Genomic DNA, 17,755 nt, shown 5'->3' on the forward strand with positions numbered 1-17,755 from the left:
AACAGCTCCACTAATTGATATAATTAAGCAATTACATCTAGACTCAGACTATTGCAGTAGGATCCCTAAATGGAGTGGCGGTGGTGTAGTGGACTAAAACACTGAACTGGTAAGTGGAAGGTTGTTGGTTCAATCCCCACAGCCGCCACCACCACTGTGTCCTTGAGCAAGGCACTTAACTCTTAACTCCAGGTTGCTCCAGGGGGACTGTCCCTGTAATCAGGGCACTGTAAGTTGCTTTGGATAAAAGCATCTGCCAAATGCATAAATGTAAATATTCCAGGAAATGTGGTTTTGGCTGGCAGGCCATAAACCGGGTCTGAAGCCAAAAGTCCTATTCCCCACAATGGGTCCCTAATCCAAAACCCTAAATCTAACCCTAACCTTAATATTACTGAGAACAAAACATTGTTCTTTCACTTCTACAGAGTGCAAATATAGTATTACACTAGCAGATGATCAAAAAATGTAATCATATTGCACTGACTCTCACGTCAGTGACTAAAAGGAATGTTGTCTTTGTGAAAGTTTTCTATATTTAGTTATATGGTATAGTATGCACTGAGAGATGTGGAATTTCCGCAATGAAGGACTTGTTGATATAGCTGAGTTTACCTAAAATAATATGAGAGGTATATTTGATGACAAATACTCTATGGTCCAAAGACATCACTAACTCTAACTAAACGGCGCTCATTTTCACACACATTTTCTTGAGCTTTTAATTCCTATTTAATTTCTGCCCACTCCGACAGCCCCCGAACAGCCGGAGAGAATGAAAGAACACAAGGGCTAGTCATTCTCCTCCCTGGAACCAACATGGTCATAGAGACTTGCACTGTTTGTTTGCTCAACCTTGTTGTCAACTTTGCATCTTTCCAAAGCCTTCAAAGGGGCTGTTTTAAATACTTAGCAAGGGGCCACATTTTATGCATCACGTCCACCATGATATATGTGTGTTTTCCTTCCATCCTTTCACAGGATCAGTTACACAAAAAAAGTGGATAAGTCCAGATTGTTTGACCTCCCTAATTACATCTTATTGGGGGAATGGAACTTTATGGCTGAGGATGTCCGTTCCAATGTATAATTCCAAAGTATCTCAGCAATGGTCAGGCAGGGGCCTGTGAGTCTTTGAGAAAAGATCTCAGGGTCAGTCACAAATTATTTTCCCAGTCACATACCCCTAAATCATATGTGATAATACTATGTGAACAAATAAACCTGTTCAGTAAGGGTATGTGTATGCTGTTTTTGGGGTAGTTGAGACACAACATGAATGAAAGTATGGACTTTTTTTATTTTATCATATAAAGATTTTATATTAGAATTTAAATTAATGCTTAAGGGTAAGCGTATATTTAAGTTGCTGTGACTGCCTGGTCACTATTTCTTTTTCACCACTTTTAATTACCTTTAGGTTTTTACTGGCTTATTTTAAATGGTTATAAAAGCTGAAAACCTAATAATTATAAAATAATTAGTAAAATACTGTTCAGAATAGTTTTAGATGCATGTCATACTACAAAACATGTAAACTTCCCAAAAGTATTCCATTTACCCATTTATCGCACCCGTGCCAATAACTTTAATGTATAGTTCACCCAAACATGACATTTTTAGTATGGAACAACATTGGGTTGAATAAATAATGACAGGATTTTCATCTACGATCATTAACTATCCCTTTAACTCTCCATGAAGTGATCTTTGCATAGATATACTTTAAAACTGGGGGGTGGGGGGTTTCTCAACATCAGTATGTGGGCCATTAGTGCAAACTGTTCTGATTTCATGCTTTTCGATAATATCACCTTCTAAGTGATTCGATTAGCCCAAAAAAGTAATCAAGCTAAAAGACATTTACTTCAGGTCATAAAACAACCAGGATTTAAATAAGGGCCTTTTTCTTCTCTCTTGTGTGTGTTGAAGAGGGATGATGCTTCCTTTGGGTAGCACAAGAGCTGCTTTCAACTGTTATGGAAGGTACATGTATATAGCGCCTCCTTGAGGAGATGAATGTGTGACACTTCCCAGAGACATTTTCAGAATCAGTGTATTTCAGACAAATTTATTTAATCTGGTTTTGCTGCCATTTCTACTACACATTATTCCATTACTCAAAACCGCACTCTCTCTCAAAAATTATGTATAAATAATAACTGTGCTATATGCATGCAATAACAACCAACAATTGTCAAATGTATGGCTCATACTATATATATATATATATATATATATATATACACACACACACACACACACACACACACACACATATAAAATATATCATTTTTTAGCTTAAATATACATAAAAATATATCATTTTTGAGCCATAAATTTGACAATTGTTGGTTGTTATTGCATGCATATAGCACAATTTAATAATTTGTCTAATATTTTTTTTTTGAGAGAGAGCTGTTTTGATATATATATATATATATATATATATATATATATATATATATATATATATATATATATATATATATATATATATAATGACTGAATGTGAGATGAAGTGTATTTTAGGTGATGTAACTGTTCACTGTTTCTTTAAAGATGTTTCGCTTTTTGGAGGTTACTTAAATAGTCCTGTCTAGTGTGACAATTATATTTTTTATAGCAAAAATATTTCATATATTCTCTCAAATAATAAAGTCATGACAACAACATACATGACAATGATGAAATAATTTAATAAACACTATTTTATAGTTTTAGATAAAGTGTAGCATCTCACAATGCAGGGCAATACTGACACTGTTTGACATGCAGGAGAGAAATGACAATAAATCGACTTTGATTTAAATATGAACTTTTTCTTATATAAATATTAACTATTTGAGAACTGAGTACGATACATATTACTCTTATATTCTTAGATATGGGAGATCATAAATTATTTAAATAATATTGGAATTCACTGAGACATGGGTTTTTGGAAATGATTATGATTTATGATTGAGTCACGAGTGGTCAGGTATTGATTGTATCGTCAATGGTTATTTAATCAATGAAAAATAGGTCCAAATGCCCATGAATTAAAATCTACAAGGCAAATATGATACAAAGTCTAACAGTAATAATTTAAGTATCACTATTTAGCTCAAGAACATAAATAATTTTACATTGAAGATTACTTATATGAAGCAGCATAAATGCAGAAATCAGCAAGTTGTGTCTCAAGGGAGTCTTTGCCAGCATCTTTGGTGGCCTTTCTCTATGCAGTGTCCTGACTTATTCAACTTTAAATGACAACTGACCCTTAATTGAGGGGTGTATAGTGACTAGGTCACTCTTTTCCATGCTACTCAGAACACTAGGGGAGCAAAAAGCTCCCCACCTTCCAAGCAATTCTTTCTGTTGAGAGACCAAGCAAGCGGGTGTGAAAAAAAAAAAATTCATGAGACTCATTAGGCTGCATGAAGAAAACATTTGTAGCAGCTTGCAGCTTCAGGCTGAAGTCACCAGACTATGTCAAGGTAGTGTGAGTGAATGAAGCCTATTGATATGGAACATACAGACTTTTTCCCAGAGTATACAATATAAAATACATTAAGAATGTAACAATTTAAACAATTTATTATAACAATTTAAACCTTTTGAGCCTATGTTCAATGTTACAGCAATTCTAATTCAGACAAATTTAACTTGCCAAAGTATTTGTTTTACATTGTATTTAATAATAAACACTAACAAACAGAGCTTGTAATATTCTAAACAACAGAGAGTTTAGGCACTTGTATGGCTGATTTCATCTTTACTGTTGAAGGGCTGCCAGTATCAGGTCCCTAACCTTTGTAATGGTAGACCGTAAGTTATAGGGTCGGCCTAATGCTGTTAGGAACAGAGGGGAAAAAAATAAAGAAAGAAATACTGAAAATAACAATAAAAAGCTACCTAAAATAATATAAAAAATAATAAAAAATAAATAAATAGGAAGTTTCTTCCTCAATTTGTAATGTTTTGAGGAGGTGTGAGCTGTAGTGTGAGGTAGACTCCAGTGGTATTGGACACATGGCTCTTCTCCAATGAGAGGCGTTGGACATCAGATCAGGGGCTCTGATCACAGCAGTTGTGAGTTGCCCACTGTCACAGTCACAGATTTTCACTTTTCTTCTTTATGTCCTCTCTCTCTCTCTCTCTCTCTCTCTCTCTCTCTCTCTCTCTCTCTCTCTCTCTCTCTCTCTCTCTCTCTGTCTCTCTCTCTCTCAAACGAGCTCATATTGAAGCATCTAATAAAGCAGGTGGTTATCGGGAGATCTAAGGAGGGTTACTGTTCCACCTATACCGGTAAGTCCTATATCTTCATCAGCTTCAGCTCTCTGGGGGAGTGAGTAGCCTACTCATGAATGTGGGGTTTACCAGAGTACAAACTCTATTAAGTCTTGTGTCACACCCAGTTTAATTGAATTTGTGACTTGACGCGCGTCACTTTGAAGACGCTGGATTAGCATAGAGATAATATAGTCCTGCGCTCCGCTGTTGCGCGCTTTACCGTTATCCATTGTACGCGACAAATTGGAACGCAATATAATCAACGAAGTGACAAATTAGAACGTTCCTATTATATTCAGCTCAAACTTTTTTCTGTAAAGCTGCTTTGAAACGATGTCTATTGTGAAAACCGTTATACAAATAAAAATGACTTGACTAAGAAACGGCGTGACAAATTAGATCGTTCCTATTATATTCAACAAAGATGTAACACAACAAATTGGAACGCTGCCATGATAAAGAAAAACACGACTCGACAAAGTGGAACGCAGCCATTATAATGATAATAAAAGATGCGATACGAGCTAATATAGAACGCATCCATTTTAATCAGTACAAACGCCATGGGACCTCTGCGTTCTGTTCCATTTAGTTGCTCACCGTCTAACTGTTTTTCGGCGCAATAATGCGTTCTACAAACTTCTCGACAACTTTGAAAAAGATAGTTTTATTCCCATTGCATGTGGTTCAACTCCAGGTGTAATCCATATTTTCCAGGCTGTTAGGACGTCATGACAGCCGAAAAGACGATTCCCATAATCAATGGAAAAGCAGAAGACACGATGGATCCCGAGGCGTCGAACCCGAGCGCGGTGCGCAGCAATGATAAGAAAGTGGTGAATGAGAGGGGGCAGTGGAATAATAAGGTTGAGTTTGTGCTGTCAGTGGCTGGAGAGATTATCGGCCTTGGCAACGTTTGGAGGTTCCCATATCTGTGTTACAAGAACGGTGGAGGTAGGAGATCATTCATTCATCCCCATTCAACCTCTGTTCTACCTCACAAAGTCACACTTGAATCTACTCCTTTCGAATTCCATAAAAAACAAAACATTGTCCTCCATGAAACATGTACTTGTACGTGGGTAGAGCATGCATATCTCCGTTATGATTCAATAACACTGGGGAAAAGGACATCAGAAAACCCCAATAAGACCACCCATGATAACATGAAGTTAATCAGTCAGATCCCTCTCTAAAAGTAGTGGCAGTACCATGGGATAGCGATGGTATCATATGGTTGTATCATATACTATGGTATTGTATATGATACAACCCCCCAGTATGTATACCATGATCATTGGAAACATGTAGATGCTTCAGGCTGCATCCCACTCCACCCCAGTATTCAAGCCAAATCTATGCCCTTGTGCACACATGGTATAACTATGGCACCATGTCCAAACAACCATAATTACATAGTACATGCTACAAATAAAGACTGTTATGACTGTTAGATGCTAAACCATATGCTAGAACTTGACAGAATGATATTAGTCTCATACATTTTTTTTTTTTTAACCAACAAGACTGAGTTAAGGACCATTTGGAAAATATACAGCAGAAAATAAAATATATAATTTATGTTATAATATTAGGGCAATTGTAATTAGGTTAGAAGAGTAAGTTTCTTTTTTGAATACAAATATTTTTAAAGCATAATTGTGAAGCCGCATGTGTAACATGGATGTATGGATAAGGATGTAAATTTCAGCACATACAATGCTCTAATAATGAAGTTGAATGTGAACAAAAGCTAGCTACATGTACTTACCCCTTTCTGATGAATATTATATACAACAGAAGTCAGAAAATCATACAACAGGAAGCTGTGGCCCTGCATCCAGCTGGACCAACAATACAGCTTTAGAACAACAATATTTATAGAGAGACATCACCACTTGTTGCATTGTGGTTGCACTTTTAAAACCACAAGGCCTGGAAAACATCTGGCAGCTAATTAAGCTAATTCCTTAATTCATCACTCTCAGATGCAGATTTATGATTTTATGTCAACCACATACATCAAGGTTACTGTTTGTTTGGCTTTGTATTAATTAATTGATGAAACATGATGTGTTTAATGGATATCCATGGGCCTCGTAACTCTCTGTGTCTGTTTTAGGTGCTTTCTTTGTGCCTTATGTCATATTCTTCATCTGCTGTGGTATCCCAGTCTTCTTCCTGGAAACAGCATTGGGTCAGTTCACTAGTGAGGGGGGCATAACATGTTGGCGAAAAGTCTGCCCACTCTTTGAAGGTAAGGCCTTGTTCACTCATTGAATTTTAAAATAATATTGTCCTCATGATTACATTTTTACTGGTTGCGCGGAACATATGGAATCCTAGGAACTATGAAGAGTTGCAAAAACTGGATTATTTCCTGTCATCATACAGTAAATTTTATGTCTTATTGTAGGCATTGGCTATGCGACCCAAGTTATTGAAGCTCATCTGAATGTTTACTATGTGGTCATATTGGCCTGGGCTATTTTCTACCTGTTCAACTGCTTTACAACAGAGCTGCCCTGGGCATCATGTGGCCACTACTGGAACACGGGTTGGTGTATTTTAAATAAATCAAATTCAAATCACTTTATAGTCACTACACCATACACAAGTTTAACAGTGAGTTATAGCTTTGGGTGCATGGTCCAACAACATTACAGTCATCTAGTGACAGCATACAATAAGACAATATACAAGATGCACAGAATAGACAATATAATCACTATGCATAATATTCACATAATACACAATATCCACGTAATGTACAATATACACACAAGTATTTGTACTGTTTTGTTGGAATGGTAGGTGCAAGATGCTTAAAAGTGTAGAGTACAGTATGCAGAATATATGTAACGTTCGTAAATATGACATTTTTGAGATTTTTTTGTGAAATTGGATTCATAACTGTACCATGACTGTAGATATGCAAGTACTAGCACCTAACTATTCTAATTTTGGTGCATAAATAATAATAATAATAATAAATAAAAAACTGACTATTATAATAATTGCATTCTAGAAAACTGTGTGGACTTCAACAATGCAAGCATTGCCAACCTCAGCAACCCATATGCCACATCACCAGTCATTGAGTTTTGGGAGTGAGTATATAGTCTTATTGTACATTTTCATACAGATATCAGAATTTTGCAGCTGATTTTGGGAAAATTCCTAAAAAAAATATGAAGACTGTAACTCATCAAAAATTCAAAGCAAGTTAATATGCACAGTGACATGCTGGCTTACCAGGCAACCTTTGGCACAGTTCATGTGTAGAGCCATTGACCACTGCCTACTATTCATGGAAAACTGTAACCTTTATCAATGATAATTTGTCATTCTTTTTGCTTTGCTGTTGTCAACAAGCATCAAAAGGGCACTTGCACAGCTTGGAATGGTATGGACACAAATTTGGCCGCAGTTGGCTTGTTTTTTTTGTTTTTTTTGCACAGAATTTCTGTTACATATCCAAAGCAAGATCCAGAGGAAGCAGTCAGGCCATAGCTGTTAGACATTTCTCGCATGTTGCTGGCCTTAGACTTACACACTGTAGAGCAGACAGGACTCTAGCACTGAGAAGTACAGTTGTGAGCTTGAATGGGGAAGGTTTATTCAAAGGGGGCATGACGTAGGCAGTGAATGTCACCCAAGAACATGTCAAAGATGATAAATGGCAGTGCAAGAAAGAGAATTTTGTCTACTCCTCAATATCTTGCAAGCATATATCATTGCATCACAGCCAGTCAATGCTAAACAAAACTTAAGTCCACCTTAAAGTTATGGCAGATAGTTCGGTATGGGCATTTAACTATCTTGGAAGTAAGAACGTCTTGTCGTTTTGATGCATGTCAGTGTAGTTCAGCTATGTGGTCATTGCATTTTGCAGAAAGTGTATCAGAAAATGCAATGGGTTTTATGTAATTAATTGAAACTATACAGCAGGGCTACTCAACTCCAGTCCTGGAGGGCCACAGTCCAACTCTGCTATCGCAAACCTGCCGATAATTTTTAAAGTTATCCTAAAGACTTTCATGAGCTTGATCAGGTATGTTTGATTAGAGTTGGAGCTAAACTCTGCAGGACAGTGCCCTTTCAGGAGCGGAGTTGAATAAAATAGCCAACAAGGGTAATGGATTTAATTGTAGTCCCATATAGAGCTGGTGCTATATAGAGCTTTGTTGGTTAAAAAGAATAAAGTTTTAAGCACTGAGCCATCCTTGAGAAGCTCAGTTGAAGTTTAAAAGCATGTTCATATGATCAAGTCACCTTGCAGAGTAGTTGTCCACTTGACTTGTGTTCTTGTATAGGGTCACTACTAAAAAAAAGTAATTAATTTCAAAATGTGTCTCTTCCTAGACGCCGTGTTCTCAGCATATCCTCTGGAATTGAAGAAATCGGCAGTCTTCGCTGGGAACTTGCTATCTGTCTTGCTATAGCCTGGGTCATATGCTATTTCTGCATTTGGAAAGGTCCCAAATCAACTGGAAAGGTAAAAACAAAAGGTCCAGTGACCAGAAAATGGTTGTTTGAGAATGTGTGCAGAAGTTAACCAAAGAGTTAGAGGGTGAGTTAGAGATGTCTCAGTGAGAGACTTTGATGAATAGAGAAACTTAGCACCCTAATGTTATGCGGTCAGTTCAGCATGGAATCAATTGTGCAAGTGAGACGTGTATTCCATCCTGGCAAATGATGTCATCAGTGCCAGTCTGAAGTGTGGAATGCTAAATATGCACTAACCTGCACCACTGTGAAGATATAACTGGTATTAGCAATTACTTGATTAGCAATTGAAATGGACTCACATGCGAACATCATCTGAATAAAACATTAACTCTTTAAGAAGACATTTGTACTTTGTGGCTGTCATCTTTTGGCTTTAGATTGAGAGAATGTCAGCTATCAAAACTACTGACATGCATATCAGACTGTCAGTAATTCAAAAAGTCCATTGAACAGAAAGTGGCAGTGGTCCAAAAGAAAACGGAAACATAGTTGAACAAAGATGCATCCTAACAATAACCAAGCGGTTTATTGGTAAACTCAAACCAACCTACTCCTCAGTGCCTTTGGAAAACAAACAGCTTGCATTATTCCCGTGTCTGGACCGCGAAATGGCCTTCCATTTCCAACTCTGGCCTTCCTCTACCTTCGCCTTGTACCCACAGTCCACTACATTATGAAGCCCTGTGTCCCTCTGCCAATCTCTAAAACTCAGTCACTATCCTTCCTCTGGATTCTATTCTTCCAACAGCCTTTAAGAAAGTCTAATGGACTCAATGAGGCAGAAAGAAAGTGCAAAGAAAGGAAGCGGGATGTGTGGGGAAAAATAAATGGGTTCACATTGTACAGGTCCAGGAGAAAAGAGCTCGGCAGCAAGGCCTATATATCCTGAAGTAGCTTTTGTTTGGCCGTGAAGTAAGGGGAAGAATGCTCCTTCATGGCGAGGCTTTAGCAGCCTGTCCAAGATTGATTTCTGTATTCACAGGGGGAAAGTAGAGCGTTCATGAGGAGCATGCAGAGTTGCTTTGCTCGCCTCTTCCCTTCTGTGAGGAATTATGTCTGGCAGATAGCAAACTGCTTTCTTCCTCTCCTTTGACTGCTATACAGATAGTAGCATTCAGAAAATTTGCTAAGCTTTTCGCCCACAGGTCTTTTGTTGCGGTTTGTGATTCTCCCATAAGCCAGCGGTAGATTTATGGCATGGGGTTGACCTGTGAATGCGGGGCTTAAATGTTTGACCAGGGAGAGTTGGAAGAGAGTCAGCATGTCAAAGTCTCATGGCGAGTTTAAACATTGGTCTGTTCATTCAGCAAAAAAACACACGCATGCATCTGAATGCCAAGCGGGGGGATTGGCCTATTGCAGTGGCTATGGTTTTTGGATATGGATATGTAATCATTTTATGGGACTAATTGAAAAGGGTGTGAATTAGTGAGCTGGGCGAGCTTTGCTGCTTTCAAACTGTGAGGTGCATTTGGATTAAAGGATATCTTTTCTGAAAATGGACACACACACACAATTTGTTGTGCAGGCTTAATACTGAGCTTAATACTTTGTTCATTAAGACCTGGTTAAGTAATTCATTGCATTTTGGCATAAGATAAATAAATGATTTAATATGCAAAATTGTACTGTATTCTTCCCCCAAAATGAAACTTCTGTCATAATTTACTCCCCACAAAAAGGAGACGTTAGGCAAACGTTAGTTTCAATCACCATTCACTTATATTGTATCTTCTTTTTCTCTCCATACAATGAAAGTGAATGGTGACTGAGGCATCAGTCTGATTCACGAGTTCGTTTGACCATGCAATCTTTAATCTATTAAGGTTAAACTTATTTGGCTTGCTGTCCACGGTGGAGGGGCTCGAGGAAGCAGCTTCAACTCGAGCTCTAAATTTACCCCCCAAAAAGATGCTTATAATAAAGGACAGCAAGCGCATGGATAAATTGTAAATGCTTTATAGACGATTATATCCTTAGACGTGTATGCTGTAGTTGAACCATTTATTATGTGCGATGTTTAACCCCCCCCAAAATGGGTGAAAGAAATGCCAAATCATAGGCTAACAGAAGTGCTCGAATGGTAAACTGCATTGAAGCAGCCGGCTTGCGGATGCAGCCTCACGCAAGGGCCTGCTCTGGGTGGAAGGTTTAGACGAAGGATATTTATACAGCTATAGGGGGCTGTACCGTTGATATATTGCATCTAGTCAGCCAGCTTACAGAGGCAGCCTCACGTTAGGGCCAACTCTGGGTGAAAGGTTTAGACAAAGGACATTTATGCAGCTATAGGGGTCTGTACCATAGATATATTGCATTTAATCGGCCATCTTACGGAGGCAGCCTCACGTAAGGGCCTGATCCGGGTGGAATGTTTAGACGAAGGACATTTATGCAGCTATAGGGGTCTGTACCATTGATATATTGCATCTAATCGGCCAGCTTACGGAGGCAGTCTCACGTAAGGGCTCGATCCGGGTGGAAGGTTTAGATTAAAGGACCGGTGTACGACAATAGGGAGTTGAACCATAGGTATACTGTCAGATCAACTCGCTTGCGATGGTAGCCTCATTCAAAGGTCTACCCAGAGACAGGGAAATATGGTGCTTGAAATGAACAGGAGGAGATGGTAAACGCAGTTGTAATGCTCGTTACAGCTGCTGTGAAGCGAAGACAAAGGGATTTAGCGGAAGCATGTTAAAACACTGCTGCGGCAGTAGAGTAAAGTGGGCCTCCTGCGGAGCAGAGTTAAGGCAGTGCTGTGGCAGTGGAGTAGAGGAGATGGAAAAAGGGGGGCATAGTGAAGGTGCTCCTATGGGAGCGCTGCTGTGTTTCCATTGCTGTAGATGTACTGCTATAAAAGTATGGATCTTAGATGTTGAAAGCGCCTGTGGAGAGAAATAAAAATAACTCTGTGTATGTACCTATAAGGGAAGCAAAAGGTTAGTTAGGAAAAAACATGACAATTACTTTTGCACACGCTTGTAGGGGAAGCAAATATTTAGTTAGGAATACATAACTTTATACACACCTGTAAGGGAAGAAAAATGTTAGTTATGAAAACGTAACTTTATTAAGTTTGTCATGTCAGGGCACTACTGCGGCAGTATCGAAAGCGAAAGGAGTACTGCTGTGGCGATATCGAGCATAGGTAGGAGCTGCTGAGGCAGTATCGAGCGTGATCGGGCGCTGAGGCACAGTATCAAATGGGGCAGTGCTGCGGTGGTACCAAGTGGGGAGCTGCTGTGGCAGAATCAAGTGGGCACACATGGCTTTATTACGTTTACACACGCCTGTAAGGAAAGCACAAGGTTATTTTGGAGGTCATATCAGGCTCTATTTATTATGTGTTGGGCTCATTGTAACCATGAGCGAAAGAAATGCCAATGCGAAGGCTAACGGGAAATGCTAAAGGCTCTTAAGATTACTGCACCACCACTGCATTTGAACGGGAGAGCTCATACTGCGTTTTGGACGGGAAAGCCCACGGAGTGAATGACATGAAATTTCACACTGCATTTGAATGGGAGAGCCTGCATTGTGATCGAATGGGAGGGCCCACACTGCGATTCAAACGGGAGAGCCTGCGACCAATGCGCTGAGGCTCATACTGCATTCGAACGGGAGAGCCCACACTGCAATTCGACGGGAAAGCCTGCATAGCGTTTGAACGGGAGGGCCCGCACTGCGGTACAAACAGGAGAACCTGTGGCCAAATTGCATAGGCTCACACTGCGTCCGAACGCGAGAGCCCACACTGCATTCGAATGATGGGTGGCGCAGAGTAAAGAACCTTGCCGAATTGTGGTTTGCGATGGGTATATATTTATGGAGCTATGCTTCTAGACTTTCTAAGAGGAAACATGTTTGCGGTGTTATGGTGCCGCAGTTGGACAACACATTTGTGCTGCTTTGCGGCGTTGTGGGAGTTTGTCGCATGGCGGAGGTTTAGAAGCACGGCCTAAAAGACACCGCAGTTGTGGCACCTGGACAGCACATTTGCGCTGCTTTGCATTGTCGTGGGAGTTTGTCGCATGGTCCAAAAGACGCTGCAGTTGCGGCACCTGTACAGCACATTTGCACTGCTTTGTGGTGTCATGGGAGTTTGTTGCATGGTCCTAAAGATGCCGTAGTTGTGGCATGTGGACAGCACATTTGTGCTGCTTAGGGATGTTTTGAGCCAATGGCAGGGGCACCGCAGTTGTGCTTTCCTAACAACTAAAATGTTTGCCATCTTTGGCTCCTCGGTAGGTAATGGTGAAGTCTTGGAAAGACACCTAGGTAGAGAAAGCGAGAGGTAAACCTGCGTACAATCCAGTGACAGGAATTTAAATGGGCTCTCGCAGGGACCTGCTGGAAGTAATATTGGTGAAACCCCTGTGGAAGCCACAATTCAGGCATTGCTGTAGAAAAGACAAAATGGTCATATTTAGGTGAAACTTATACTAGGGAGACATTTCACACCCCTGTGAATAAGAAATAATCTGTGAAAAGTTAGATCCATGGCCACTGGAGAGTGGGTTGCACTTGTACCGGTAGATGGAAAACTTCTGCTAATTCTTATTTGAGGGGAAAGCATGTGGTCGATGTTTCGGGGACATAAGTCTAGAGAGAAGAGAAAATGAATATTAGTGACATTTAGAAACAATTACGTGACCAACAGCATACAATTATCTAAGAATAATGAGGGCTGCAAAGAGGGCTTCCTAGGAAATACAGCTTTAAAAACGATGCGAACAACAGCATAAAATTATCTGAAAAATTCTGCAAACAGAAATGCAGGAGAAAATAGACTTGCAATCATTATTCACTTGAGGCCATTCACTCCTTAGGAGTACTGTATGACCGCCACCTGCTGTACAATATACATCTCGCATGATTGATGTATCTGCATTGCAAGATTTTGAGGAGATACTCCATACTACCCCCAGAAATTCAGAGAGAGAGAGAGCGAGAGAGAGCGAGAGACCGCTGAAGTGCCGCTAAGATGAAACACCTGTGCGCTAGAATGAGATTTAAACAATCAAGCGTGTGGGAATAAAATGTAGACAGTTGAGATGAAAGGACCGGTGCACAGCCATATGAAGCGGTAGCACTGGTATATGGCGAAGCAGTGGCCGGTTTTGCGGAGGCAGCCTCAATGCAATATGGTCTGATTCGGCGAGTAATGATTAAAAAAGGAAGAAAGGCAGGGTAGAAAACCACAGTTAAAGTGGCAGCCGCCATTATCACGGTGTATGCAAATAGTGAGCTGCTTCGGCAGCTTTCGTTGAATAACATAATGATTTTGATAAAATAGCTTATCTGATAAGGAGGACGAATGCTTCACTTGGAGTAATAGGACATCTCATGGATCTGTCGCGAGTGGGCGGGGCCAAATGCTGGAAACAGCTGAGACCGAAGAGAGGTAAGCAGCTGCTTATATACTCTGGCTGTTAATTGAAAGATTAGATGGGCTCGCTCCTCCCGAACTTATGTTTAGGAACTTCTGCTCCACAGAAGAAAGTCATATGGTTTTGAAAGAACACGAGGGGGAGTAAATGATGACAGAATTTTTGGGGTAAACTATTCACTTAAGGAAAGAATTTTCAGCTTAGGAGAAAAGAGCTTCCTGTCTCCTGTTTGAAGTTTTATTAACTTTGAGAAAGTTGCTCAATGGGTGATATATATAACTAATGTAAAGACATGTTTGTTGTCATTTGGTACAGTAAATTAACCAGGTCAGTTTTATTGGTAATTGTACATTTCTGTGCCACACATTTTCCCACACTGCCAAAACAACTCAGTTGGGCTCCTTCTAGAGAGAAACAGGGTGGAAGCTTTTGTGTCCAAACCCTGTCTTGTCCTTGTATGGTCTTGACTGGATGCCAGAGAAATAAGAACCTAGTGCCGCCCCCAAGAGCGGTTTTGTTCACACAGCTGAAAGAGCTACAAAATGTTGAACTCATTTCTGTGGACCATGAATGGCTTTTTGCAAAAAACATTTTATGTTCTAGAATTTGAATGTGCTTTAAAGAAGAATCAAGCCGTGATGTTCTAATGCAGATGGTCTGAATGCACTGAGGAATCAAACCTCCATGTGTCTTAGGAGACAAACCTCATACGCTGGTTGGTAGAGACTTGGTAATAATTCAAGACTGTGTACATCATGTTGACAAGTCACAACATGATGGTGGTCTGTGTAGAGCCGAGGAGGGCGGGGCCGGGTTGGAATGAGACACACCCGGTCCCCAATCAGCCTGATGGGGCGCGCGAGGGATAAAGGCGGCCGGGGACGACAGTTCGAGAGAGAGAGAATTACAGACAGCTGTGCTGTGTTTTTAGTTGCATGTTTTGGTTGGGTTTTTGTTTAATAAATTGTTATTTAAGTTGTCAAGCCGGTTCTCACCTCCTCCTTTCCTCTAAACCCCTTTACACTGGTGCCAAAACCCGGGAAGGAGGAGGGATTCCCGTCGCAGAGTCCTCGACACTGCCGTCCACCCAGGGGAGCGCCGCTGCCGTCCGACGGGGGACGGAGTAGCCCGACTACCCGGACGCGGGGAACGGCCGCCGTCCGCGAGGCGAGTGGGGACGGGACTCCCCGACCACCTGGAACGAGGGAGCCGCTGCCGGGGGCGGAGGAGTGCCCTGCCGTCCCCCGGGAACGCGGAGGGGTCGAGAGAAGACCGCCGTCCGCGGGGGGAGGAGGGAAGTGACTCCCCGACCGCCTGGAGTGGTAGGGCCGCTGCCAGGGGCGGAGGAGAGTCCCCACGGGACGCCGGGAACGCGGAGGGGCGTTCTGTCCGCTGGGGGTCGGATGTCTGACTCCGGTCCGCCCGGGGAGGAGCGGCTGCAGTCCGCCTGAGGGGGTGGAGTAGTGATCGAGGACCACGCGACGGCGCATCAGAGAACCGGTGAGGTTTTTTTTTTCTCTCTCTCCTCTCTCTCTCTCTGCCGCTCCGTGTTGGCCTTTCCCTCGCCATTTTGTGTTTTTTTTTTTTTTCCCTCCTGTCTCCTCCCAGGTCGAGGAAGGCGGGGAGGACCCGCCGGCAGTCGGGGCATAAGGCATGCCCCCCCACCCGGAGAGGAAGGGTGAGGGGGGATGTACGTCATGCCGGGGGCTCCCCGGCCTGAGGCAACGCCGGGAGGAGTGTAGAGCCGAGGAGGGCGGGGCCGGGTTGGAATGAGACACACCCGGTCCCCAATCAGCCTGATGGGGCGCGCGAGGGATAAAGGCGGCCGGGGACGACAGTTCGAGAGAGAGAGAATTACAGACAGCTGTGCTGTGTTTTTAGTTGCGTGTTTTTGGTTGGGTTTTTGTTTAATAAATTGTTATTTAAGTTGTCAAGCCGGTTCTCGCCTCCTCCTTTCCTCTAAACCCCCTTACAGTCTGGCTTTTCTATTTTTGTCTTTTTTCTGTGCTATGTTGCGCTACACAGTGTTTTCTCCATCAAAACCTCTGGCTAAAAGCTGAATCTCTTCCACCCCTGAGAATCACTCTTTCAATCTGTACCCAATTAAGCATTTGGGAAGAGTACCTGCCCCCTCTGGCGGTCTGCCAGAGCATTCATTAACCCCTTCACATTAAGTGTTCTGCATCATTCACTCAAACCTTTTCACTACAAGGTATACTAGTAATATAGCTGATTTGCACATCATAGGCATTCACAAAGGAGGGTACAATCAAATCATATATTAAGTTACATTGTCAACGGAAGACAAACACAGACCATGGTGGTCATGGCTGTTCTATTTTTGTCTTTTTTCTGTGCTATATTGCACTATAAAGTGTTTTCTCCATCAAAACCTCTGGCTCAAAGCTGAATCTCATCCACTCCTGAGAATCACTCTTTCAATCTACACCCAATTAAGCATTTGGGAAGAGTACCTGCCCCCTCTGGCAGACCCTCAGAGCATTCCTTAACCCCTTCACGTTAAGTGTACTTCTTCATTCACTCAAACCTTTTCACTACAAGGTATACTAGTAATATAGCTGATTTGCACATCTTAGGCATTCGCAAAGGAGGGTACAATCATGTCATGTATTAAGTTGCATTGTCAACGAAAGACAAACACAGACCATGAGGTTTGACCCAGTAACTTAATTTTAAAGGAACTTGATTTTAGCCCCAAAATGGAAATTCTCTCATTATTTACTTACCCTTATGTCATTCTAAACATGTAACCTGTTATTTTTCTTCTTTTAAGAATCGAAACGCAATGATATTCCATACAAAGACAGTGACAATGCCAAATTCACTACAAGAGAATCATAGTCCATTTGACTTGTGCGCTATATTGTCTTTTGAAGCCATAAGATAACTTTGTGTGGGGAACAGAACAAAATTTAAATAATTCCCTTCCCCAAACTGTGAAGTTTCTCCCACATTTAGATTATGTTGAAACGGCTTGCCAGATTTGACATCACTGGCAGCAAGCAGCATGGGTTCTCAGGTGTATCATAGCTGAACATGACAGAATACTAGAGGTCATATACATTGTTTTTCTTCTGCAGGTGGTGTATGTCACTGCAACCTTTCCTTATTTCATGCTGTTGATACTTCTTTTGCGAGGAATCACGCTGCCTGGTGCTACTAATGGAATTAAGTTCTACCTGTATCCTGACATCTCTCGTCTGTCTGACCCTCAGGTACTAGCAATGCCTTCATTCTGTGGCATGCTCCTTCTTATGGATTATGAACCCTCCTGTTCTTCATTCTATTTTTTTTTTTTTTACAACATGTTTCATGTTTTAAAAGATTGATGCATTTTCTTTAGGCATTTTCCACGAAAACGGGCTAGAAATTATACAAGACAAAAAAGAAAAAAAGTTAAATGAGTCAAACTGAAAAACTTATTTTCAACAAAGTGTCAGTGAAATGAGATGCTTAACCTTCAGAAAATATTGTTCACTCACCTCAAGAGGTGAAAATAAATATTATTTGAGCTGCTTTATTTTCTATTTTTGTTGGTTACCATATTT

At 41.1% G+C, this 17,755-nt stretch overlaps 1 protein-coding gene across 1 annotated transcript in view; it reads left to right on the top strand.

The window, feature by feature from the left end:
* Nucleotides 1–4,083: 4,083 nt before the first annotated feature.
* The window catches only part of LOC127425943 (sodium- and chloride-dependent GABA transporter 3-like), a 39,336-nt gene continuing 25,664 nt past the window's right edge, over nucleotides 4,084–17,755 (top strand). Inside the window, exons 1-7 of the mRNA XM_051672298.1 lie at nucleotides 4,084–4,296; nucleotides 4,999–5,235; nucleotides 6,404–6,538; nucleotides 6,698–6,838; nucleotides 7,310–7,391; nucleotides 8,647–8,779; nucleotides 17,288–17,422. Of these exons, the coding sequence (XP_051528258.1) occupies nucleotides 5,013–5,235; nucleotides 6,404–6,538; nucleotides 6,698–6,838; nucleotides 7,310–7,391; nucleotides 8,647–8,779; nucleotides 17,288–17,422 (849 nt within the window). The 5' untranslated portion in view covers nucleotides 4,084–4,296; nucleotides 4,999–5,012. The remainder of the gene's footprint in view (nucleotides 4,297–4,998; nucleotides 5,236–6,403; nucleotides 6,539–6,697; nucleotides 6,839–7,309; nucleotides 7,392–8,646; nucleotides 8,780–17,287; nucleotides 17,423–17,755) is intronic.

Source organism: Myxocyprinus asiaticus, chromosome 35, assembly GCF_019703515.2.
Source record: "Myxocyprinus asiaticus isolate MX2 ecotype Aquarium Trade chromosome 35, UBuf_Myxa_2, whole genome shotgun sequence".
Taxonomy (NCBI): domain Eukaryota; kingdom Metazoa; phylum Chordata; class Actinopteri; order Cypriniformes; family Catostomidae; genus Myxocyprinus; species Myxocyprinus asiaticus.